The 26,842-nt window shown below is 38.6% G+C and overlaps 1 protein-coding gene and 1 non-coding gene across 5 annotated transcripts in view; both read left to right on the forward strand.

Moving 5' to 3' along the window:
* Window positions 1-244: 244 nt before the first annotated feature.
* MAK (male germ cell associated kinase) overlaps window positions 245-26,842 on the forward strand; it is a 91,410-nt gene continuing 64,812 nt past the window's right edge. Inside the window, exons 1-3 of one of the 4 annotated variants that reach the window (XM_045551679.1) lie at window positions 245-402; window positions 1,605-1,769; window positions 2,498-2,852. In XM_045551679.1, coding sequence (XP_045407635.1) covers window positions 2,784-2,852 — 69 coding nt within the window. In that variant the 5' untranslated portion in view covers window positions 245-402; window positions 1,605-1,769; window positions 2,498-2,783. Of the gene's footprint in view, window positions 403-1,604; window positions 1,770-2,497; window positions 2,853-26,842 lie in introns of those variants that run through there. The other 3 variants (XM_045551680.1, XM_045551681.1, XM_045551683.1) reach the window with 3 other exon arrangements.
* On the forward strand, window positions 15,731-15,835 carry LOC123639017. Its single transcript, XR_006735588.1, has one exon. It is a non-coding gene; the product is annotated as a U6 spliceosomal RNA (small nuclear RNA).

Genomic DNA, 26,842 nt, shown 5'->3' on the forward strand with positions numbered 1-26,842 from the left:
GCCGCCTGCGCCCCGCCCGACGCCGCCTCCGCCCCCCTGACGCCGCCTCCGCCCCGCCTGACGCCGCCTCCGCCCCCCCTGACGCCGCCTCCGCCCCCCCCATGCCGCCTGCGCCCCCCCCCCGACGCCGCCTCCGCCCCCCTGACGCCGCCTCCGCCCCGCCTGACGCCGCCTCCGCCCCCCCTGACGCCGCCTGCGCCCCCCCTGACGCCGCCTGCGCCCCCTGCGCGCCCCTGACGCCGCCTGCGCCCCCTGCGCGCCCCTGACGCCGCCTGCGCCCCTCTGACGCCGCCTGCGCGCCCCCTGGGATTACGGCGACAGCGAAGGAGAGTCCCGGCTGCAGCCGCGTCCCTAGCCGGCGGGCGGCCGCACCGCCGCCCTTAACTGCGAGTCTCCGGTAAGGTGCGTGTCTTGTGAATACTGACTCCCAGTCCGTGCCTCGCTTGTTTTTCCTTTCTCTTAATACTTTCTTTCTCAGGCAAAAGTTTTTGATATTAGGAAAGACATGCCAATATTTTCTTTCGTAGATTTTACTTCGGTGGTGTTATCTGAAAAGTCATTGCCAAACCCAAGGTTACCTAGAAGTGTATTCTCTCCTGTGCTGCTTTATAGAAGTTTTACGTTTTGTGTTTTAATTGAGGTCTGAGAAGTTGAGCCGTGGAAGTGGAGAGTAGCATGATGATTACCCGAGGGGTGTTGGGGCGGGGTGTGGGCCTCAGGTACCCAGTTGCACACAGAAGGACTAGGTTGTGAAATCTGTTGCGCAGCAGGGCGACTGTAGTCAATAAGAACGTATTGTAGATTTCAAAATAGCTAAGATAGTAACTTCAGATGTGTCACCACAAAAACGATAGGTGATTGGGCCGATGGATGTGTTAACAACCTTGGTTGAATTATTTCACACTACATACATGTATCAAAACATGACAGTTTACCCCATAGATGTATATTATTAGGGTTTGTCAAGTAAAAATAACATGAGTTATAAAATTAGGTCTAAGATTCACTTTCAGTTAATTTTTGAGGAGCAAGGACTGTCTCGATTCTTTCTTTTGCTTTTCTTTTTTTGGCATATAGATATGCAGGAGTTCCACCATCATTTTTGAAAAGGCTGTCCTTCCTCTATTAAACTGCCTTTGCCTTTTTCGAAAAGGTCAATTGACTGTGTTTCTGTGCTTTTATTTCTGGTTTCTCTATTCTGTTTGGTTGATCAATTTGCAAGTCCTTCAACTTTGTTCCTCCCCTCTGATATTGTTGGCTACTGTGGGTCTTTTACCTTTTTCATATAAACTTTAGAATGAGTTTGTCACTTTCAAGTTGTCAAAATAACTTGCTGATGTTTTGACTGGAATTGTTTTGAATTTATGGGTCAAGTAAGAGAATTGTCATCTTAACATTTAGTCCTCTTATCTATGAACATGAAAAAATCTCTTCGTTTATTTAGATTTTGATTCCTTTCAACGGTTTTGTAGTTTTCCTCATATAGAGGAAGACTTTGTTGGTTCTTTGGGATTTTTCTACATAGAAAATTGAGTTATCTGTAAGCAAAGAGCATTTTATTTCTTTCTTCCCAACCTATATATCTTTTATTTCTTTTTCTTAAGGCATTTAGCTAGAAGGGGCTTCAGTTCCCCACTTCAAGCCACCACTTTCAAATCCCTCGAAAAATCAACCACAGCAACCACTTAAAAATGAAAAAAATAACTCTGATGAAGTAAAATTTCCTTCCTTTTGATTTATGTCTGTGGATAGAAGGCCAAGGCTGTCAGGTGAGCCCTTGTTATTTAATTAACATAAGCCATACTCACAGTCCATGGGGTGGAGACAATTGCAACAAAAAGCCTGTCTTCAAGGCCGTGCTTTACAAGAGCCATTTAGGATTCAAACTGATTTTAGACAGGCAAAATAGGATGCCATTTCCACTCTCTGGAAATGAAAAATGCAAATCCAAAATGTTAACCTAGTGCACAGTGAAGAACAAAATCATACTATAATTATATTCATCTTAGTCCTGTGATTATGTGCATGAACATGAAGAAAGACAAACATCAAGGAGAAATCAATGGAGAATGGAATTGTGTGTATAGGGGGTAGTTGTTAACATTTCCTTATGCCAATTTATACTTTTAAATGCAAGCATGTATTTCTGTGATAAAAGTAGAAAATCTAGAAAGGCATTTTAAAAAGTATCTTTGCAACAGCTAAAAGTTCTTACAATTAAAAAGGAAGTCATGAAGCTCATGTCACACAGTGTTACCCGCTGGCATTTATACCAGAATTTGCCATTACAAATTAGACATTAGTTGCTTTTAAAACTGCTTGAATTATGCAACCATGCAAACTAAAATATAAAAATATGAAATGTTTCCATCATTTAATATCTATCATTAAACCGAAAAAGCAAGATGTTTTAAAGTCTCTGGGGAAACTTTAAGTGAAAACGGGAAGAGGGTAACACTGGGAAATGCTTATATCTGTTCTCTTTAACGTTTTACAGAGCACACACCCTGTGCCGGTCACATAAGCTGCTGCAGGAGGCTCCTGTGTCGGGGGTCCCCATTCTTCACCCTCCACAGATGCATCCCCTTCTCCACGTGGAGACTCTTCAGTTCCTTCCATTGAAGAGACAGCGCTGCTTCTCTGGACCCTTGACTCTGAGTCAGGCCATGTGACTTGTTCTGGTCAATGGGATGCCTGCTGATGTGACACCTGAGGAGGCTCAGGACAGACTTGTGTTTTTCTGTGCCACTGCTGTGAGCGTGTGCCTGGGCTCTGGCTGAGGGATGAGGTGTGAGGTGAATCATCCCAGATGGGGCCATCCTGGACCATCCAACAGCAGCTTCTCTGGACAGGTAAGAGACCCCAGTGAGAGGAGAGCATTGCTGAGCCAGAGTGTGGACGTGCAGGCCTGTGAGCTCATTGTTTCGGGCCAGGGGAGTTGGATGGGAGGGTTGGGGGGGTGTGGTTGTCCCAAAGCATCATCATGACAGGAGAGGACAAACAGGTACAGCTGCCCATAGTTTCTACCAACCATTTGTCAGTAACATTTCTATGTTATAATAGTTGTAGCAAATTAGATATCAGTAGATTTAACATACTTGTAGAGTTTCTGTATTTCTTTATAAAAAATACCTTTGAGATGTAATTCAGCTGTTTAAATTGTACAGTTGAATGACTTTTTTGTGTATTTATAAAGTTTTATATTCATCAATACAACTCACGTTAGAACATTTTTCTTACTCTAAAAAAAAAAAATCTCACCCCTTGTAGACATAATCCTCCAACCTTCCATCCCCTCCAGCCCTAGGCAACCAGTGATCTACTTTGTCTGTATAGATTTGTCCTTTCCGGACATTTCATCAAAATGGAGTCATGCAATTTATGGTCCTCTATGACTAGCTACTTTCGCTCAGTATGTTTTCAAAGTTCATCCCTGTTACAGCTTGTATCAGTACTTCATTTTTTTCCCAGTCAACAATTTACTAACTAAAATTAATCTAAATTAAGATCTGTAGATGTACTAAAATTATAAGTTTTATATCTATGAAGCTATTCTAAGGTTTTTTTATAGTGGTACAATAGGCCGGGCGCGGTGGCTCACACCTGTAATCCTAGCCCTCTGGGAGGCCGAGGCGGGTGGAACGCTCGAGGTCGGAAGTTTGAGACCAGCCTGAGCAAGACCCCGTCTCTGCTAAAAATAGAAATAAAAAAATTATCTGGACAACTAAAAATATATATAAAAAAAATTAGCACGGCATGGTGGCACATGCCTGTAGTCCCAGCTACTCGGGAGGCTGAGGCAGTAGGATCGCTTAAGCCCAGGAGTTTGAGGTTGCTGTGAGCTAGGCTGACGCCATGGCACTCACTCTAGCCCAGGCAACAAAGTGAGACTTTGTCTCAAAAAAAAAAAAAAAATACTATAGTGGTACGATATTTCTAACATAAAATTTACTATTTTAACCCTTTTTGGGTATAAAGTTAGTCATGTTAAGTACGTGCATATTGTTGTCCAACCCTCACCACTGTTCATTTCTGGTGATTTTACATCATCCCAAATTAACACTCTGTGCCCATTAAAAAATAACTCTTCATCTTTCCTCACCCTGAGGCCCTGGTAACCGGTATTCTACTTTATGTTTATATAAATTTTCCTATTCCACATACCCGCATAAGTCAAATCATACAATATTTTATTATTTGTGTCTGGCTTATTCCACTTAGCCTAATGTTTTCAAGATTCATCCATGTTGTAGCACATATCAGAATTTTCTTCCTTTCTAAGGCTGAATACTTTCTATTTTATGGATATGTCTCATTTTCTTTATCCATTCTTGTGTTGACGATGGACATCTGGATTGTTTCCACCCTAGCTATTGTGAATAATGCTTCTGTTCATGTACAAGTTTTTGTAGAGATACACGTTTTCATTTGTTTTTGTGAAATAATGAGAAATACACGTATATTGGTCTCTGCCCCTGGTTACTGACACAGACCTCCTAAATCTCTTGGAATTTCCTGGATGTTACGAGCGTATTTTGTTCTAATAAGGAGACTCTTGTTGAGATTCTGGATGGGGGCTGGTCACCAGAAAGACCAAGCCATGATTAGAAGCTTGAAACTTTCAGCCCCCTACCCTGACCCACCATGCTCTGGAGAGGGGGGAGGGGCAGGAAATGGAGTTCATAATGCCTACGTGATAAAGTCTCCATGAAAATCCCTGAACCCCTATGGGGTTTGTAGAGCTTCCCAGTTAGTGAACACACCCTTGTGCTGGGAGGTTATACACCCCAGCTCCACAGGGACAGAAGCTCCTGTGCTTATGAACCTTGCTGACCCTTGCCCTACGTATCTCCAGCTGGCTGTCATCTCGTTCATTGATATAATAAACCAGTGAACATAAGTATTTCCATAAGTTCTATGAGGCATCCTAGAAGATTATTGAACCTGAGGAGGGGTCATGGGAACCCTGACTTATACGTAGTCTGTCAGAAGTACAGGTCACAACCCAGGGGTTGCAATTGTTGCCCCAAGTGGTGGGGGTACCGTCTTGTGGAACTGAGCCCTCAATCTGTGGGGTCTCTCCTAACTGCAGTTAGTGTCAGAATTGAGTTAAATTGTGGTATGCCCAGTCAGTGTTCACCAGAGAAGTAGTTGTTGGTGGATTCAAACCCCTCCCATTTTGGTTGTAGAAGTGTTCTGTGTTGAGTAGTGAGTGGGAGAGATAGAAAACTTAGTTTTGTGTTTGTATACATACTTTGGAATGAAATTGCTGGATCATGCTGTTTTTTGTATACATACATCGGAATGAAATTGCTGGATCATACCGTAACTCTATGTTTAACCATTCTCAAATGGTTAAGGAACTGCTAGATTTTGCTCCAAAGTGGCTGCACCATTTTCATTCCCACCAGGTGTATATGAGGGCTCCATTTTCTCCATATCCTCGACATTCGTTGTCAAGTTTTTTTTTTAATTATAGCCATCATTGTTGAGTTCTTAATTTCTGCACAATTGGAGCATGCATTTGTGCCAAAATAAGTTTCAAATGCAAATTGAATAAAAATGATAACATTTCTTCAACAGTAAACACAGGAACATTAATTTATAAGCACCATTTTATATTATAGGACTTTAAGCCCTTTAAGCAAAAAGTGGAAAATAAAATCAAGATAAATATAATTTAGTATCTATCTTAGTCAATTAGGGCAGCTATAGCAAATGACTGTAAACTGGGTAGCTTATAAACAGTAGAAATTTATTTCTCACCATTCTGGAGGCTGGAGAATCCAAGATCAAGGCATTAGCAGCTTCTGTGTCTGGTAAGGACAGGCCCTGCCTCCTGGTTTATAGTTGGTATTCTTCTTGGTACCTCCTCATGGGCTGAAGGGAAAAGGGAGGTCTTTGGAGTCTCTTTAGTAAAGGCAGTAATACAGTTGATAAGGGCTCCACCCACATTCCCTAATCTCAAAGACCCACTTCCTAATACTATCACATTGGGTGTTAGGCCTTCAACATCTGAATTTGGGGAGGTACACAAACATTCAGTTCATATTGATAATATTCAAATGTTAATGTAAGAGTGGTGAATTCACCAGGTTTTCCCAGCATGGGTACAGGAAGATTTCTCATGCAAAGTTTAGGGTATATGGAAGTAAAAAGTTTACTTACTTTTCTGAAAAAGAAAGAAGGAGAGAAAGAAGGAAAATGGCACAGCAAGAAGGAAGGTGGAAAGTGCTGGCGGCTGAGGAAAAGTGGCTTGGTGTTTTCAAAGGGTAAAAATGGCTTTTTGTTTCCTTAGCTGCACACTGATAACAGAAGCAGCTGTGGAGCCAATGTGTTTGCTTTTTCCAATTTTTTTTTTTTTTTTTTTTTTGCCTCTTCTCTGTGAGGCTGGCTTTATCTGAGTCCTTGAAAGCTGTCCTGGCAGGAACTGAGGCAAAGAGCCTGCAGCCCTGTTGTCTGTTTAGCGCTCTTCAGGGCTGGGAAAAGAAACTCTTAGAGATAACGAGTTAGGCTTGAGGACTGTGAGTTGAGTTTCAGGTATTTAATGAAACAAAGCAAAGTATCTGCTGTGCTGTAAAGTTTTCTCTTCAACGGGGCCATTATGTGTTGTGAGTTTATTCCTCTTATTTTCTGTTTGATAGTTTATTTTCCTCCTGCAGGTAGGTTATGAACAAGGCCACCTTTCAGTTAATTTCAAAGAAGAAAAAGAAAAAACATAGCAACTATTTTCCTGCTTCCAGTTTCTTTGAAGAGTGAACTTTTTGCTTAGTGATTACAACATAGAAAATATTGTGTCCATTTGGCATATGTGAATGACTCAGTGTCTCCTAGATAGATTTCACGTTGAGTCTAAAGCCACTTCTACTCTCAAGAAAACTTTAAAAATATGATTTGTATCTGGAATGGAATGCTCAAGATGGTATTATTACTTGTCTCCTAGAGTAATAAAGCAAAGACTTTGCACTAAGCAAATTTTCTTGTTTAAGAAGGGCCACTACCTAAAGAGTTTAAGTATATACTTCTCAAAAAGTTTCTTAGCCTTTCATCATTACTCCTAACAATTTCAAAAGCTAAACTCATAAAATTTTTAACTTTCTTTAAGTTTCTACTGACACTGGTGCAGTATGCAGTCATTTTATTTTAATACTAAATGTTCCATTTAGTAAATGAGATCTCTCAATCCAAGTTGGGAAATCTGATACAAGCCAGGTGATTGGAATATAGGCTGGCTGGTGCCAAGGATGGAAGGGAAAATGCACATCAGAGCCAAGGATGTGCAGGTGAACAGGTGACCTTACACTTCAGGTGGCATCCAGTTCTCTACCTGATGCCCAGGAGGCTAAATGCGCTGAGTGACAACTGCCTCTGAGCCCGGGAGTTGTGGACTTTGTTTCTGGTAACTGTCAGAGCTCAAGGGGGCTTCTGTTGTGCTTGCAGACTTGACCCTGCTGGTCTGTGCTGGGGGGATTCTAAGTCTGTTTGTGGCTGGTCATTATTGTCAACAAAACCTGCTAAGATCTTTGAGAATTTTTATGACCAGCTAGCTCAAGGGCATGGCCACATGTCCATGCTATTGCTTAGAGAACATATCTGTTTTCAAGTGACCATTCTTTCTAGTTTTATTTTCAGAACTACATAGGGCACAGTGGAGGTATGTATTAGTTTATTAAGTATGAAATGTCTGATTTCCTTAAGTACTAAGTGACAATTGATATCTCTGACATTTCACTCTGATACTTCTTGTTTTATGCTTATTGTAAAGGTACATCGTTAGTCTTTCAAACACACATTTTGGCTTACGATTATCTTTCAAATTGTTTTTAGATCAATTTTTACGAAACCATGGCTCTGTCAAAAATTTGTGTTATTTCTGAATGTCAAACCAATTTCTGATGTCAAACCAATGCAGCACAGACAGCTTGAAATATCACCAAAGTGTTTGGGAAGGATGTGGCTGATGAACACTTGGTACGTGGATGGTTTCAGAAGTTCTGTTCTGGTGATTTTAATCTCAAAAATGAGCCACATGGGTGACCTGAGACCAAAGTGGTTAATGATGAGCTCAAAGCTGTAGTGCAGGAAAATCCATGTGAACCTACATGTGAATTTGCAGGGAGTTAGCTACGCTCCCAGCAAAAAATTGGGTCCCTCAGGCAGGGGTCGTCACAAAAGATAAGGAAATAATAGAAAATAGAAAATAATAGAATATGGTAATAAAAAAATACACAGAGACAAACGTACAGTTCTATAAAAAATAGATTTGTGAAAAAAGGGGCAGTCTTGGGAGAACCCACTGTATTCCTGTGACCTGTGAGGCCACCAGTAAAGTTTCATATCAGTATTTATAGGCACAGTTGCCAGGGGTAACAGATTTACATAATAACAGGTAGTTCATTTTAGGTTCAAAGTCTCCCAAAAAGCTTCTAGAGATCCTTTAAGTAACTCTATCTATGTGAGCAAAGGGTTACAAAATCTTCCTACGACAAATTTCTAAGTTCTAAGATAAAGCTATCACTTTAACAGAAAGGATAAACAGAGATACAGTGGCTCTATATTTTTTTATCTAGTTATTGTGGATTGAGACAGGTAGTCAGGAGTCAAGCAGGAACTGTCCCTTGGGCTAATTGCTTTTAGCCACAGGTATCTGTCCGGCAGGCACTCTTTGATAAGCTGTCATCCCATGGCTCCTTGCAAACCTGCTTTGTCCTACAAAGCAGGTGAAAACCACAGGTTTGAGACTGCAGTGTCACCTTGGAAAACAGCTGCCACTGACCTTTGAGATGCGCTCCTGAGGCAAGGCAGCTTTTGATTTGTGAATTAACACGTTCACATATTCCTTCAGGGCAAAGCCCTGCAAAACTCCTGATATCATTTCTGTCTGTAATATAGCAATATTAATCTATGGAGAAACATGAATTAGCAGCAAGGTTTGACATTACTATTCCAACAATATTGGAGCATTGGAAACAAATCAGCAAGCTAAAGAAGCTGGATAGATGGGTACTGCATGAATTAAATGAGCATCAGAAGAGAAATCATCTCGAAACTTGCCTTTCTTTGCTGTCATGACATAAAGATAAACTGTTTCTACACTGTATTGTTATGTGTGATGAAAAATGGATTCTTTATGACAATCCCAAGCATTTAACACAATGGTTGGATAAAGATGAAGTGCCAAAACACAAGCCAAAACTGAATATTCATCAAAAAAAAAGCTAATGGTGTCTGTTGGGTGGTCCAGCACTAGTATTATCTACTACAGCTTCATGAAACCTGGTGGATTGATTATAACAGATGTCCACTGCAGCCAGTTGGATGAAATGATGAGGATGCTTGCAATAAAGCAGCTGACATTGGTCAATAGAGATAGCCCAATCGTCTTGCAAGACAACACTTGACCACATGTCACACAAACAAAGCTGCTCAAACTACAGAGGCTGGACTTGGAAACTCTCTGTCATCTACCATATTCACGAGACCTTGTACCAACGGGCTACCACTTCTTCCAGGCTTTGGACCACTTCTTGCAAGGAAAAATATTCAATACTCAACAAGCTGTGGAAACCACCTTTCGCGATTTCACAGCCACTCTCTTTCTAGGCTCTTCGCTGCTGACATAAATAAGCTACCATTAACACAGCAAACCTGGCTCTGTAGTTTAGGTGGACACTTTGATTAATTGTACTGCTTCTTGTTTGAGATATAATAAATGACACTTTTGATTCTATAACAGACATTTTATATTTAATGACCTAATAAATAAAGATGATTCCAGGAGCATTTTTTCAAAATGCACTACCATACTGAATCATACTTTCTGACAGGCAGTGGAGTACAGTGGCTTGGGATTCTGGTTCCACAGCTTCAGGCCAGCTCTGTGGTAGTGGGTAACTTACTTTCCCTCTCTGTGCCTCAGTTTTCTCATCTTTAAAAACAGCATATGATAGTAACCTACCCCATAGAACTGTTACGAAGATTAAATTATTTAACATTTGTAAATAATATCTGGAACATAGTAAATGCTCATTGAATTTTAGCCATTACTGTTGCTCCTGTTGACATCAGGTATAAAAGAATAAGTGTGACTCTGGTTCATGACCTTGGGTAGAATCACAAGATAAGCACTGTTTTAGGGAGTATTTGTACGGGGTATTTTCATTATCCAAAACAGTCTCACTAATAAGGCACTATTAGAGTAGAGCAGTGTTACAAAGTAAGATCATTAAATAGAAGCCTATGGTACAGAATGGGCAACTCTTACAGTACATTGATATGTTTTGACTTTCTGCAGTATCATATCTGTAGATAATAAGTCCTTGGGATTTTAGCTTTTTGGATCAACTTGCCGTTAACAATTTTAATTTTTAACTTCTGTCAATGTTATGTACTTTTCCATTAGCTGAAAAGGACTCCCCAGGTCATTATGCAGATGTCTCTGTCAGGACAATGTGCCCTTCAAACATGGTGTTTATGATCTGACTGTTTGTCTGAAGTCTTCTAGGTCACACAGTTTCTGGCCGGCAGCAAAGATGATGCAGCATTTATGATCATTAAGTGAGTGCTAGTCTCCATGTTGAGCGTACATCTGTCACTGGGGATGCCATCTCGGTGTGAATGTGTGTGAAAACCTCAAGGTGGGTCCTTGGAGAGACCATTGCTGTGTGATTCTGAAAGGTTAGGTTGAGGTCCGTCCCTTGGATTTGCTCCTGTCCTCTCTTCTTCAACCACCCCTCGGTGTCTCTGCCATGTGGTGCTATTGTCTTTGTGGTCTCCCTGTCTCCACCTCATCTCCCATCCATTTGCTATCCTGCCCACCCCCCAGTGACCTTTCTAAAGGTCTCTTCCCAGATGTGCTTACTCTCCTAGGCAACACTATTCATCCTTTTCCTCACACCACACATACATACACACAAACATGTATACCACACACCCCGTCACACACACTGTGCACAGCACAAACACACACACCCCCCACACTCACATACATCCTACATACACACCATGAACACCTCTCATATACTCACACACACCACACACACTCACTACTTCAAAGGCTCCACTTCACCCACTACTTCTACCCTGACCCTAAACTACAACCACTGGCTTACTTCCACCAGGATTTTCATTGCCCCTTCCTCTGAGGGACTTTGTGTCCACATCTGGTCTCCCTAGGGAGGGTCTAGTCCTTCTGCAGGGTCTCCATCCTCCTTCCCCATGCCTTCTGAGTCACTGGCTCTGCTGTACCATCTTGGTTTTCCTGCCTGTCTTCCTTTGACAGCTCTCATCATCATGCATTGCAGGCACCTTTTGACAAGTCCACGTTCCGGCACCAACAGTACCTTAGTCGTTTTTATGTTCCAGCACCTCGGACTGTGTCTGACACACAGTAGACAGTCATTTATAATTTCTGAGCACCTGCGTGCATGAATGCACACAGATATTAGGATAAACATTCAAAAAGTACTTTCCTTTTTACTGAATCTGTGATCCAGTTCACTTACCTGTTGGCTTGCACCTGAGATAATTAAATTTCTATTGAAAATATTAATAAACCAAGTGAATCTCAATATTATCTCTGCAATTTATGCTTTCATTGAGATGGACAAAGACTATCAACAGTAGGCCCCATATGTAGGGGGTTGAGTTAGAGAATTAGCATAGAAGGAATTGGAATCTTCAATGATTTCTATTTATACCACCATACAGAAGAGAAAGGATGAAAAAGACATACATAAATGAGATTAGAAACTAAAAAAATGAAGTTATATAAAGTTATATACTGTGCTAATTCTATATAAAAATCTCTGTTTTCCATTTGGGGTACAGTGCCTCAGGATTTTTGTCTTGTAACTTATTAATAGGAGTGTTGTACCACGATTACATTGCCAAAACTACCTGAATAGCATCTGTGCTAAATTTTTATGGAGATTACTTTAAGGTTGACTTGGCATAGACTAGACAGCATACATTTAGAGGGCACAATTTGGTAAGTTTTGGTGTATGTAGACCCATGAAACCATTACCACTGTCAAAGTACTAAACACATCTATAATTTCTGAGGACACTCTTCTTTTCCTTTCCTTCCCACTTCCCCAGGCTCCCCCATACCCGGCCAGCTGCTTATCTATAGATTATTTTGCATGTTCTAGAATTTCATATAAAATGGAACCATTCAGTACTTACACTTTTTTGTCTGGCTTCTTTTATTCAACATAATTATTTGGGGGCTCATTTATATTGTTACATCCAGAAAGAGTTGATTCCTTCTATTCCTGAGTAGTATTCCATTATATGGATATACTCATCTGTGGCTATGTTTTCAACGTGTTCCCTCCAAAATTGAAATATTGCCTTTGTGATAGTATTTAGAGGTGGTGCCTTTTCGGGGTGATCAGGCGAGGAGGGCTGCCCTCTCGTGAATGGGATCAGGCCCTTTTTAAAAGAGGCATCATGCAGTGTGCAGTGTTCAGCTTGCTTGCCCTCCCACCTTCTGCCATGTAAAGATGCAGCAAGAAGGCCCACCTGAGATGCTAATACCATGTTCTTGGACTTCCTAGTCCACAACTGTGAGAAATTAATTTCTGTTCTTTATAAGTCACCAGCCTATGGTATTCTGTTATAGCAGAACAAACGGACTAAGTAACCTGTTCATGGGCATTTATTTGAGTTGTTTCAAGTTTGGGGAAGTTACAGATAAAGTTGCTATGAAGACTAGTGCACGAGTCTTTATGTAGTAATATACTTTCATTTCTCTTGAGTAAATACCCAGTAGTAGAATGCCTAAGGGCATATGGCAAACACATGCTGAACTTTTTTTTTAATTTTTAATTTTTTATTTCAGCATATTACAGGGATACAAATGTTTAGGTTATGTATATTGCCCTTACCCCACCCGAGTCAGAGCTTCAAGTGTGTCCATCCCCCAGACGGTGTGCACTGCACCCATAAGGTGTGAATATACCTATCCCCTCCTCCCCCTTCCCCTCTGCCTGACTCCTGATGCATGTTACTGCTATATGTGCACTTAAGTGTTAGTCAGTTAAGTCAATTAATACCAATTTGATGGTGAGTACATATGGTGCTTGTTTTTCCATTCCTGTGATACTTCACTTAGTAGAATGGGTTCCAGCTCTATCCGGGATAATACCAGAGGTGCCAGATCACCATTATTTTTCATGGCTGAGTTAGAACTCCATGGTATACATATACCACATTTTATTAATCCACTCCTGTATTGATGGGCACTTGGGTTGTTTCCACACCTTTGCAATTGTGAATTGTGCTGCTATAAACATTCTAGTGCAGATATCTTTTTTCATAGAATGTCTTTTGTTCTTTTGGGTTGATGCCCAGTAATGGGATTGCTGGATCCAATGGTAGTTCTACTTGTAGCTTTGAGGTATCTCCGTATTACTTTCCACAGAGGTTGTACTAGTTTGCAATCCCACCAGCAGTGTACGAGTGTTCCTATCTCTCTGCATCTAACATTTATTGTTTGGGGACTTTATGATAAAGGCCATTCTCACTGGAGATAAGTAATATCTCATTGTGGTTTTGATTTGCATTTCCCTGATGATTAGAGATGTTGAGCATTTTTTCATGTGTTTCTTGGCCATTAGTCTATCTTCTTTTGAAAAGTTTGTTTTCATGTCCTTTGCCCACTTTTTGATATGGTTGTTTGATTTTTTTCTAGCTGATTTTCCTGAGTTCTGTATACATTCTAGTTATCAGCCCTTTATCAGGTGTGTAGTATGTGAATATTTTTTCTCATTCTGTAGGTTGTCTGTTTGCTCTTGTGATAGTTTCCTTGGCCGTGCAGAAGCTTTTTAATTTGATTAGGTCCCATTTATTTATTTTTGTTGTTGCTATGATTGCCTTTGGGGTCTTCTTCATAAATTCTTTCCCTAGACCAATATCTATAAGAGTTTTTCCAACATTTTCTTTCTGTTGCCAAATTGTTTTCCAAACCGGTTCTACCTATTTTCCATTTCCACCACCAATATAAGAGAGTTTCAGTGGCTCTGCATCCCCAGAAGCTATTGGTATAGTCTGTCTCTAATTTTAGCTGTTCTAATATGTGGCTAGTGCTATATCATTGTGGTTTTAATTTTCATTTCTTTAATGAGTAATGATGTGGAGCATCTTTTTTGTGCTTACTTGCTATCTATATGTCATTGGTGAATTATCTGTTCAAACCTTTTGCTAATTTTTATTAGGGTTATTTTTCTTCTTAATATTAAACTGAAAGTGCTCTTTTTATGTTTTAGTTACAAATCATTTGTTGGTTATATGTTTTGCAAGAGTTTTTTCCCAGGTGTGCACTTGCCATTTCATTTTCTTCACAATAACTTCTAAATAGCAAACATTTTGATGGAGTCAACTAGTTTTCTCATAGCTGCCTGAATAGATTTATCCTTTGGACCTGTTTTGCCACAAGACAAATATATGGTTAATATATTTCAACATATAGTTAAATTTATATGGAATCAATAAAGAAGAAAAATAAGTGTACCAATATTAGTGCAATTATTTAATTATATAGCTTCTTGTTGATATAACATTAGTGAAAAAATCCTGAATTCTTTAGTGTGTTTGCCATCTTACATACACATCACAATATAATTAGATTTATCAAATAATGACAACCAACAGAGTGACTACAGAAGATGGATCTGGTCCTGAGAGTCTGGAGTCTCCATAAGTCTGGAGTGGTGCATCCCAGCAGCAGGAGAGGTCCTAGGGGAAATTCTAGACAGAGCCAGAACAGAGCGGCTTGTGAGACACTCCGTATCCCCCCATGCTGCTTGTTTGGTGAAACCATGAGTTATAGAAGAGCCTCTCCTCAGGTGGGATCCACGTATAGACATGCGGGATGAACAGGCTGGCCAATACCTTTGGTGACTGGAGACACCAAAAGGGATCCAGCAAGCTGTAGGCACACCTGTCCAGAAGCACTTCTCACCCCCACCAGATGCTCCCAAGCAGGCAACTGTGGATGGCCTTCACTGATGGATAAAGAGGAATCTCAAATCCAAGGAGGAGCACACAAAGAGGGGTCACCAAATATTTCACAAAAAGATAAGGTGTAAGCTCAAGAAACGGTTACACTGAAACCCATTGGTCAGAAAGGATAAAGTCAAGCAGAAGAAATTGTTCAATAAGCTGATTGTTATCCTCAAGGAGGGGAAGAGAATACTGAGTCCAACAGAAAGAATTAGTGAGGCCGGGTACAGTGGCTCACGCCTGTAATACCTGCACTTTGGGAGGCTGAGACAGGAGGATCGCTTGAGGCCAGGAGTCTGAGATCAGCCTGGGCCACGTAGGGGGGCCACATAGGGAGGCCCCATCTCCACAGAATAATAAGAAAACTTAGCTGGGTGTGGTAATGAAACCTGTAGTCCCAGCTATCAGAAGGCTGAGGCAGGAGGATCTTTTGAGCCTTGGAGTTTGAGGTCTCAGTGGGCTGTGTTAACACCACTGCACTCTAGCCTGGGTGATGGTGTGAGACCCTGTCTCTATTTAAAAAAAAGAATCAACACAAAACCTAAAATCAACAACTTTATTCCTGGTATACTATATGCAGCAGATGGGTCAAAGAACAGAATTGATGCTGTTAGTTTGAATTAATGAACAGGAAGATTAGGCTGAAGGATTTCCCAAAAGTGTATTACCTATAGACAAAGAGATGGAAAATGTGACATAAAAGTGAAGATAAACTTATATCCTCTTGCTCACTTTAGCAGCACATGTACTAAAACTGAAACAGTAGAGAAGATTAGCACAGTCCTTCAGCAAGGATGACACGTAAATTTGTGAAACATTCCATATATATGGTACACAAATTTATGAAGCATTCCATATTTCTAAATTCTAAAATTGCAAAAAGAGTAGATTTAAATGTTTGCATCACAAAATAATTGCAAATATATGGGTTGACGACTGTGTTAATCAGCTTGATTTAATCCTTCCACGTTGTACACATACATTAAAACATCATGTTGTACCTCCAAAATATACACAATTTTATTAATTAAAAACAAAAAACTTAAAAATAGATTAAACAAATAAACGAACATATGTTCTCTATGACCTGCGGACAGGATTTTAATTTCCAATTCCGGGCCTGTACTAAGTCTCTACTTAAAGCCAGGACCTCTGAAAGGCAGTATCCCTAGAGGTGATGTGAAGAAAAAAACCTCTTCTGCAAAGAATATCTGTGTGAATATTTCTGGCTTTGCCTTTGGGTCCAGTGTGGATCATGGATTAACAAAACAAAACAAAACAAAAACTTTCCCCAGTGAATTCTGAACCATAAATTGGGACTGGTCCCCTTTATACTCAGTATGTGTCCCCCAAATTCACAAGCTGAATATTTTAAGTAGTATTTAGTTGGGGGGCACCTGGAGAACCAAACAAACTGCTATTATTCTAAGGATTGATGCATTTCAGATTCACTACGCTTACAGATCCATTTCTAGGAAACATGTGCTCATGATAAAAACAGAAATATAAAATGCATGAAGAAACCACCAGGAAGAAGAATCAGCAGAAGTAACAAACAACCAAAGGAGATAAAAATAAATGTAGATATTGAAAATAGTTCTAGAATATAAAGTTTGTTTTATATGTTTAAAGAGTTAGTAGAATGGAAATAATAAGAGGTTTGGCTGGGCACGGTGGGTCACGCCTGTAACCTTAGCACTGTGGGAGGCTGAGGTGGGCGTATCGCTTGAGCTCAGCAGTTCTAGATCAGCCTGAGCAAGAGTGAGACCTCAGCTCTACTAAAAAAATTAGAAAGAAATTAGCTGGACAACTAAAAGCACATACATATAAAAAATTAGTCGGGCATGGTGGTGCATGCCTGTAGTCCCAGCTACTTGGGAGGCTGAGGCAGGAGGATTGCTTGAGCCCAGGAGTTTGAGGTTGCCGTGAACTACGCTGACACCACGGCACTCTAGCCCAGGCAACAGAGTGAGACTCTGTCTCAAAAAAAAAAAAAGAAAGAAAGAAAGAAAGAATAAGAGGTTTATTCTGTATATTAAAATGATTAGGTAGAATTGAAAAAGAACAGTATCTAGAAATGAAAACTGAATCATTAATATAAAAAATTCAGTGGATTCTGAAACAGCAGATTAGACGTAGCTGAAGAGAGCCTCAGAAAATTAGAAGATAGATTTGAAATAAATGAGCAGCATGAAGCACAGAGAGACAAAGAATGGAAAATATGAACGAGGTTAAGGGACAGCAGGGTGAAGGGAGTGGCAAGGTCTATGTATGTGATGTAAATTCTGGAAGGAGAAAATACTTGATGTAATTTATGGGAATTTCCAAAAATTGAAGAGTCTCACCAATCTTTAGATTCAGGAAGACATTCAAATCTCTAGTAATAAAAAGAAAAAATCCACACCCACAACAACACTATATCACAGTCTTAAAGAGAAGATGATAAAAACAGCCTGAGTTAGAAATAACAAACAACAATGAAATGCAAAGACTGTTGAACTCACAAAAGTTCAAGAGGTTATGATTTCCAACCAAGAATTGTAGACTCATCTTTCAAGAAATAAAGCGAGATAGCTATTCCCATAAAAATAAAATCTTTAAGATTTAGGAACATTTAACACCAACAAACCTTCACTAAAGAAATGCTAATAGGTAAGTTTATCGAGAAAGGAAAAATAGAGGGCATTTATGAGTAGTTAGAATCTAATAGCTAGTAAGTAAGTGAGACCTCTGAAAATCTAATCACATATTTGAAACAGTAAAGCTGTGTGTACAATCATCTGTGTGTAGTTGCTGGAATTAAAGCAAAGAACACAAGATAAATCTCAGTGAAGAACTGAAAATAAAGATGGAAAGGGGGTGATCAGAGTTACAGCATTCCACAGTCCTTGCAGTATCTCATGGAAGGAGTTAAAATTTAATTTTAGGTTTTGTTAAATTGTTAGGCAGAATGCAGTATAAAATTTCAAGGAGGAACACTAAAGGGATATAGTAATAGGATGCAAGGATTCATTGCCAAATCTGATGTTGTGAAGATTTTCTCTGTTTTCATCTAAGAATTTTCTTGTTTTAGGCCCTACACTTTGGTCTTTGATACATTTTGAGTTAATTTTTATATATGGTGTTAGGCAAGGGTCCAACTTCATTCTTTGCATGTGCATGTCCAGTTTTCTCAGCACCTTTTGTTGAAAAGACTGTCCTTTCCCTCACTGAAGGGTCTTGGCATGCTTGTCAAAAACTATTTCACTGTATATGGGTGGGTTTATCTCTGGGTTCTCAATCCCCTTGCGAGTTATAGGTCTATTAAGATTTTCTATTTCTTCATGATTTACTTTTGTATTTCTAGGAATTTGTCCATTTCATCTAAGCTATCCATGTTGTTGGCATACTATTGTTCATAGTATACTTACAATCCTTTTTATTTCTGTGGACTTGATAATAATATCCCCATTTTCATTTCTTATTTTAGTAATTTGAGTCTTCTCTCTTTTTTCTTAGTCCATCTAGCTAAAGGTATGTCAACTCTGTTGATCTTTTCAAAGAAGCAACTTTTGGTTTCATTGATTTTTCCCTATCATTTTTCTATTCTTTTTTGTTATCTCTGCTCTAATCTTTGTTATTTTCTTCCTTCTATTAATACAAGCTTTGAGTTAAGTTTGCTCTTCTTTTTCTAGTTCCTTAAGTTGTAAAGTTAGGTTGTTCATAGAGATATTTCTTGTTTTTAATATAAGCATTGATATCTATAAATTTCCTTAGCACTGCTTTTGTTGAGTTTGTTAGGTAGTATTTTTTCCTCTAAGTATTTTCTAACTTCCCTAGTGTTTTCTTCTTCTATCCATTGGTTGTTTAGGAGTGTGCTGTTTAATTTTCACAGTTTTTTTTTTTTTTTGGATTGTCCAGTTTTCCTTCTGGTACTGATTTCTAGCTTTATTCCATCATGGTTGGAGAAGATACTTTTCTGTGATATCTATCTAAGTCTATTGAGACTTAATTTGTGACACGATATATAGTCTATCCTAGAAAAAGTCCCATATGCTCTTTAAAAAAATGTGCATGCTGTTGTTGGGCAGTGTTCTCTTTATGTCTTTTAGGTCTAATTGGTTTATTGTGTTGTTTAAATCCTCTGTTCACTTACTTATATTTTGCCTGGTTGTTCCATCTATTATTGAGAGGAAGGCATTGAAGTCTCCAACCGTTTTTGTAGAACTATTTCTCCCTTCAACTCTTTCAGTTTCTGCTTTATATATTTTGGTGGTCTGTTATCAGCTATATCAGTACTTATAATTTTATCTGCTTGCTATATATGGAACCCTTTATTAATATATAATGTCCTTTGTCTCTTGTAAACTTTTTGGGTTTAATGTCTATTTTGTCTGATACTAATATAGCTATATCTACTCTCTTGGTTACTATTCTCATGGAGTATCTTTTCCCATCCCTTCACTTTCAATCTATTTATGTCTTTGAATCTAAAGTAAGACATTGTAGGCAGCATATAATTGGATCATGTGTTTTTATCCATTCTGCCAATCTCTGTTTCTTGACTAGAGTTTTTAAAATATTTAAATTTAAAGTAGATAATGATAAGGAAGGACTTGATTCTGTTATTTTGCTATTTGTTTACTATCTGCCTTATAGCTTTTTTTGTTCTTCATTTCCTGCATGGAAAACCAGTCAACATTGGAAGACATGAAACTTCTAGAAGGAAGGCAGCTCTGTCCTCACCTTGATTTTAGACTTCTGAGTTCCAGGACTATAAAAGAATAAATTTGTGTTAAAATACTAAGTTTGTGGTAATTGTTACAGCAGCAATAGAAAACTAATACATGATGCCTTCTAATATTTAAATGTATGAAAGCAAAGGCTTTCAGAAAATAAGAATGAGACAAAAAGATAAATGTGATAAGAAAATACTAACAATTAAAGCAGTCTAAAATATAAAGGAGCTACTAAAGGTACTGGTAGATTTTCTGTGTCTATTAATGCTGAAGCTGGATGTCACCTGTTATTGAGGAATTTAAGTGGACTGCACCAGAGGACTATGAATATCCATACCAACCTAAACGTTTTATAAGCTACAAAGAAAAATGTAAAAAAAAAAAAAAAAAAAAAAACTGGTAATACCAATTTTTATTATATCAATGAGATTTAGCCAGTATACATTGCATACATACAAATGTCACAGTTACTATATTACACATTTTCACATGCATTATCTCTGAATGTGGTGGATTATGTTTTCTAAATGACAAATAAAAAAATCTGGAGAACAAAGAGAGTAAACTATTGCCCCCAGTATCTTAAGGTGGAAGAACTGGGATCTGAACTCCAAAAATTCTACTTCTCTTTATTTAGCAAAATAGTCAAAAAAAAAAAAAGAAAAAACCACAAAAACTTTTCACTTAGACACAGAAGTACATTTTAAAAATACTTTTATATAATTAAAATCTGCTTAGTTTGTTTCATGTAGTGTTCTTCTAAATCGGAGAGGGGCTATCTTTGAATCTGGAAGGATACAAGCACTTTGTTTTTTCTCAATGGTTAGATTTTGTCCTGGATCACTGATTACAGGCCTATACAGAAAAATAAAAAGTCTGACAATTAAATCTGCTAATGCATTGCTCTAGCATTCACATATTTATAAGCAGTTGGAAAAACTCATATACCAAGTGCAAATTTGCATTACTGTCAATATTTTTATCAAATAGGAATAAATTTAATTATTAAAAAATACTGGCCATAAAAAAATCAAATATTTCTGTCTTTTTCCATAAATATTAACTAATAATAACTTGTCATTTTAGAGGGAGGTAAGAGCTTCATGTCTTTCTTTTACTACTCTTTAGCCAAGTAGACACTGTACTGGTTTCTGATAATATAGGGGGGAGAACACAGGTAAAGTAAAATAAGAAGATAAAGTGGTAAACGCCGCAATGGAAATTCAGTGAGGCAACAGAACAGGACGACTTAAGTCCTGGAAAAGAAGATATAGAGAAGAGTGCATGAAAGGCATCTGAGAAGAGGAGATGCCTGCACTGATTCTTAAAAGGTGAGTAGAAGTGAACACCCAGAGGAGAAAGAGTGAGGGCACCACAAGCAGAGGGACAATTTGTACAAGGCCACAGGAGGAGGACAGCCCAGCACATAGCTGAAAGGATGAGAGTGCAGATTCTAGAACTAGACTGCCTGGGTTCAGTCCTTGTCTCTGGCAGTAATTAACTGTGAGGCCTTATCTAGTCATTTAGCTCTAGGCCACAGTTTCATCATTTATAAAAGAGATAAATAATGATACCTCCCCTCAAAGAACTGTTGTGAAGATTAAACAAATTAGTTGATATATATTAACATATATGTATAAATATGTTTAGGAGAGCGCCTCTCATGTAATAAGTACTCTAGAAGGACTCAATAGTTGAGGCTCTACCTCCCAGTTCCCCTTTTACTTACATATTCTACTAAATATGAAGCAATACAGAGGCATGACAGCCTGTAAGTTGGCATTGCAATAGGCTAGAAAAGAGACAGTAAGGTCTTTGCCAAGGTGGTAGTAAATACAGTTTAATAGAAGAAATAATTCCTAGTGTTTGACAGACCAGTAGGGTGACTATAGTTTACAATAATCTATTGTACATTTTAAAATAGCTAGAAGAGAATTCAAATATTTCTAGCATAAGGAAAAGACAAATATTTAAGGTGATGGATATCTTAAGCACACTGATTTTATCTTTACACATTATATGAATGTACTAAATTATGATATGTACCCCCAAAATACTTTTAAAAAATAAAACAGAATACCAAAAAAAAAAAAAAAAATAGATGTAGTAGAACAAATTTGAGAAACACCAGCAGTACTAGGAAACTAATTGGATTTGAGATCATGAAGAAGAAAGATCTATAGTAACCCTACAATGTGAAATGAGATTCAATTAATAATGTAAGCAACATGAGAGTCATACTGTGGTTTTGGTTTGTTATTGTTCTTATTGATACTATTTTAAGGGCAGGAAAGATAGGCTATCCTCAAATCCTCACTTTCCTTCTTACCCAGCTTGGATTCTATGATTCATCAAAACATAAATTTCTACAGGCCCGTAACAATCTTGCCCTCTCTGGCTTTTTTCTACTTGCCTGGCAAAATCTCAAGTCTGAGTGATTGATAATTGACTAGATGAAAGAATACAGAAGTAGACATTTTTTAAAAAGATATCATGAGCTTTCAAACATATGAAGACAAAACAGCAATTCAGAGATAAAAGTATTTATGAATTGATTGAGTTATTTCAATTGCTGGAACATTCGGGGAAAGCTTTAGGCATCTCTACTATATATTATAGATTCATTAGTGTGCCAAGTTATGAACCAAATCTTCTTTTTAAATTGAGCATTAAGTTATTTTTTAAATTTCCCAAATGAAAAAGGCTGGCATTTACCAAAAAGTAGCACCTGTTGTATTCTCACACTTTATCTATCAGGTCTATGTTAAATATACAGAACATTTGAGTTACAGGAAATCTTAATGTTAATTTGGCAGAGGCAAAAATCAAGACACAGAGAAAGAAAATATGAAAGCTCAAACAGTGAATTAGTCACATAGCTAAACTTAAACCCCAGTTCTGCTGACTCTAAGTCCTCTTTTCCAGTTCATTTATTCATTTGCCCATTCAGCAAGTATTTACTGTACAGCTACTATGCCAGGCAATGCGAATGCAGCAATGAATGCAACTGCCAAAGAGCCCTGACCTCGTGGAGCTCACATTCCAAAGTGGCAGATAGATAATTAACATGATAAAGAGAGAAAATGTAAGGTTAATTACATGTCTCTATGGAGGAAAAAATGAAGAAGAGGTTTTGAGTAAGGGGTTATAAATTTTTTTATTTGGTGGCCAAGGAAGACCTCATCAAGGTGACTTCTAAATAAAGATATGAGCTAAAATGATTAAGCAGCTGTATAAATTTCTGGGGAAAAAAACATTCCAAGTAGAAAGGAAAACATATGCACAGTACCTAAGAGAGGAGTGGAACCTGATATGTTCCAGAACAGGGAGCAAGCTAAACGGCTGCAGCGGAGTAGACAAGAGGGAGAGAAGTCCAAGGTCCAATGGTAGGCTTCAGCAGACTGTAGTATGGGCCCCAATTTTTCAGCACTCCTGATTCATATCTTTGCCATGGCCTCATTATAGGTGGAGTGTACTTCTCACACCTTGACTTTGAGCTTAGGCATCTGACTTGCTTTGGTCATTTATATACAGCTGTATGGCTCTGCTGACCCCAGGCGAACTAACTCATGCACGTGCAGGCTGGCTGGGATCTGCTGCTCTGGGATGACCTCAGCTAAGTGGCCAGCTGCATTTGTACAGGCATCTTCTTCTTGAGACTAGTGGGCTAGCCAAGCATTGTTCTTCTCTTGGAGAAGGCAGAAGCACTAAAGGGCAAATGGAAAAACATGAGATCTCTTAAGGCCTGAGCTCAGAACTGAGACCATTGCTTTTGCTCATATTTAACTGGCCAAAGTAAAAGGTAAGACCCATCCAGCCAAGCCTAGCCTGGACAGCTCACCTAAAGACACATGAGCAAAAATTAATGATCTTTTTCAGCTACTAAGTTTTGTTGTAACACATAACCAATACATGGGTCTTGTAGGTTTTACTACAACTGACATGGGGAATAACAGGAGGCTCTGATCTGGCTTGCCTGTTAATCCTGTGGTCCCCAGCCCCGGGGAAGACTGGTACTGGTCCATGGCCTGTTAGGAACTGGACAGCATCACCGCCTGGACTCTGCTGCCCGCGCCACACCTTCCCTCTATGTTAAAATTGTCTTCCATGAAACTTAGGAACCTGTCTGCACAGCAAGAGGTGAGTGGCAGCTGAGCCAGTGGAACTTCATCTGTATTTACAGCCGCTCCCCATCACTCACATCTCTGCCTGAGCTCCACCTGCCCCCCACCATACCCCCAGCCCCGTGGAAAAATTGTCTTCCATGAAACTCATCCCTGGTGCCAAAAAGGTTGGGGACCGCTGTATTAATAGACTAGCTGCTGGGTTGAGAATAAACCAATAAGAGGCAAACACAGACTCTGTGAGACCAGTTAGGAAGTGACTGAAATAATCCAGGAGATAGAAGATAAGGGCTTGAGCAGGATGGTGGCAGCAGAGGGAGTAAACTTATTTTCATGGTAGGACTGAGAGTGTTTGCTGACAAACTGGATATAGGATTTGAAAGAAAGTGAGAAATCAAAGGCATCACCAGGATTTTAGGACTAAGCTTGAAGAATGGAGTTGCCATGGAGGAAAATGAGAGGATTTGGTCATGGGCAGATAGGACAATGAGCTTCCGAGGGAACCCAGATTGGAAAAACTGAAACTGAAATCCTACATTAGGGAAGCATCAGGATATGGATGGTTTTCAAGGCTTGATACTAGATGAGATCACTTAGGAAGCAAAGACAGAACAGGTCCAAGAATTGAGCTTTCAGGCATGCCCACATTTAAAGTCTGGGGAGATGAAGAACAAGGAGAGACTGAGAAGGAGTTGAAGGTGGGAGAAAAACAGCCATGTGTGGGGTGCAGGAAGCGACGTGAAAAACAAGTGTTTCAAAGAGAAGAAAGTTCTCAACTGAAACGGATGTTGCAGATGGGTCCAGGAAATGAGAACTGAGAAGTCACCATTGGTCCAGCAGTGTGAATATCACTTATCCCTGCTTATCTTATGAAGAAAAGTGGCAGAGGTGAAGACAGAAATCGAGTAAGCTTGTGAGATAATGGAAGGAGATAACACTGCAGGTTCTGGCTATCACTAATTGTTTCAAAGAATTTGCTGAAAAACATGCATGTGGAGTATCATTCTTTCTCTCTGCCACCTAACAATTTTTTCAAAGTTAAACTTAAGTCTTATTTTTCCCTTGAAGACTTCTTAGATTATTCCAAGCTCTTCTGAAATCTACCATATTTCCATGTGGTCACACATTTTAGCAGTGTATGTGTTAAAACCATATAGTTTTCTAAGAGGCTTTAAAATTCTTGACAGTCTCACAGTTCTCAAACTGCAAAAGGCACCCTGGGGTACCACAGTGACCTAGCAGGGGCACTGTGGGATATTTTTAATTTTTGAAGGAAACACAGTGATAGGTGACAACACTTGCACATCAGGTAAATAACTAGCTCAAGATAGTTCACAGTTTCAACAAGGTATCATTCTCCTTCAATAATGTTACATCTTTGCAAAGCTGTATTTTCTACAGAAATCAATGTAGAATAGAGAGAATGGCAGCATCACAAATGATTCTAGGATTTAGGAGACTGTGCAGTGCCCAAAAGATGCATACAGACCATTGCTAAATAAGAATAAAATAAAAATATTATCTTTCAATGTATGTGTATTATTTTTTCAAATGGTCATTGTTAGGAAATAAATACTTATTAAGTTGTTTAGACAAAAATAATAAATAGAACTGTTAAGTATGTCTCTTGGTCTAAGAGTGCTGTGAAAAAAATTACCCACTGAGAGTGTGGTGAACAGAGAAAGTTTGGGAAACTGAGTCAGTGGCTCATTGATTGACCAAGGATACAGGTGTCATGCAAGAAAAAAAAATAATGAAAGCTTTCTGAATAGATCTCTATTACCAGTTACTAATTCCCACCCAGATAAGTGGTCTGTCGTCACTTGCTGTGCAATAGTCTTTTTCTCTGCATCCCCAATTTCCTTGTCCATAAAGCAAAACCAATATAATAGTTATCACAAAAGTCCTAAATCATAAACATCTTTGATTTCCTTCTTAGATGTAGATTACTTTCCCTTATTAATAAATTTAAATTCCAATTATTTAATCAAGTACCATTTACTTACCAAAATGCAATGCACTTAAATTTCAGTAGAAATCATCAAATATTTCCATGGCCTGCTTTTATTTTATGGAGTCAGACTAAAAGAGGAAGAGACTATGCCATCCCTCCCCTCTGTTCCTTCCCTCAAGAGACATCCTGCAAAAGGCGTCTTAACTTGCTCCAGGAAGAATACCAACACTGACACAAGAACTTGCTTTAAAACTATGCACAGTAGAAGAGGCTGAAACCAAGTCTGAATCATTCAACCTTACATCAAAAATCTAAAACTAAGCAAAACTAAACTAAACTCTCTGCATAAAAAGTCTAATGATCTTTTCTTTGTATATATCAATAATAGTTAATCAAATTTTCTCAATTACTGGTTTGATTAAACTGTCTTCATACTGTTTTTTGCTGTTCCAACTCATCTGAAAATATTTTTACTACTTTTTAGGTCATATCAAATTTAAAGATTTATGATCATTCAATTGCAATTAGATTATCATGCATTATAATGACTAAAATGTTTCTTTTGAGGGAAAAGCAAATAAAAGAGGTTAAAAATTAAGAAGTCAAAATAAAGCTTGTTCTATTTTAGAATGTAAATGACTGTCATGCCCATTAATCACTCCAATGGATGATATCAAGATCATGTTTAAATTAGTGGCTTTGTAACCTCAGGGAGAGTGCTTTAGTTAAAACTGACACAAAATACCAACTAAGAATGTCTAAAGGCATTATCAAAAAAACAAAAAGTAAAATCTTGTAAGAAACCTGGAAAAGTTTGGTACAATTATTTAAATGTTAGCCTGCATTGAATGTAGGTTTTTGGTTTGGTAGAAATTTAAGATGTATAACATGCAAATATGTCCCATAGAAAGTTTATTCATTTAATACATTCTGTGTTGCTCTCTAAGCTCATGACATGTTATAAGATTTTATTTAGTAATAAATTTAAAACAACAATTAAAAAGTAAAAAAACAACTGTGCAACCTACAGGTAAAGCAGG

Source organism: Lemur catta, chromosome 5, assembly GCF_020740605.2.
Source record: "Lemur catta isolate mLemCat1 chromosome 5, mLemCat1.pri, whole genome shotgun sequence".
Classification (NCBI taxonomy): domain Eukaryota; kingdom Metazoa; phylum Chordata; class Mammalia; order Primates; family Lemuridae; genus Lemur; species Lemur catta.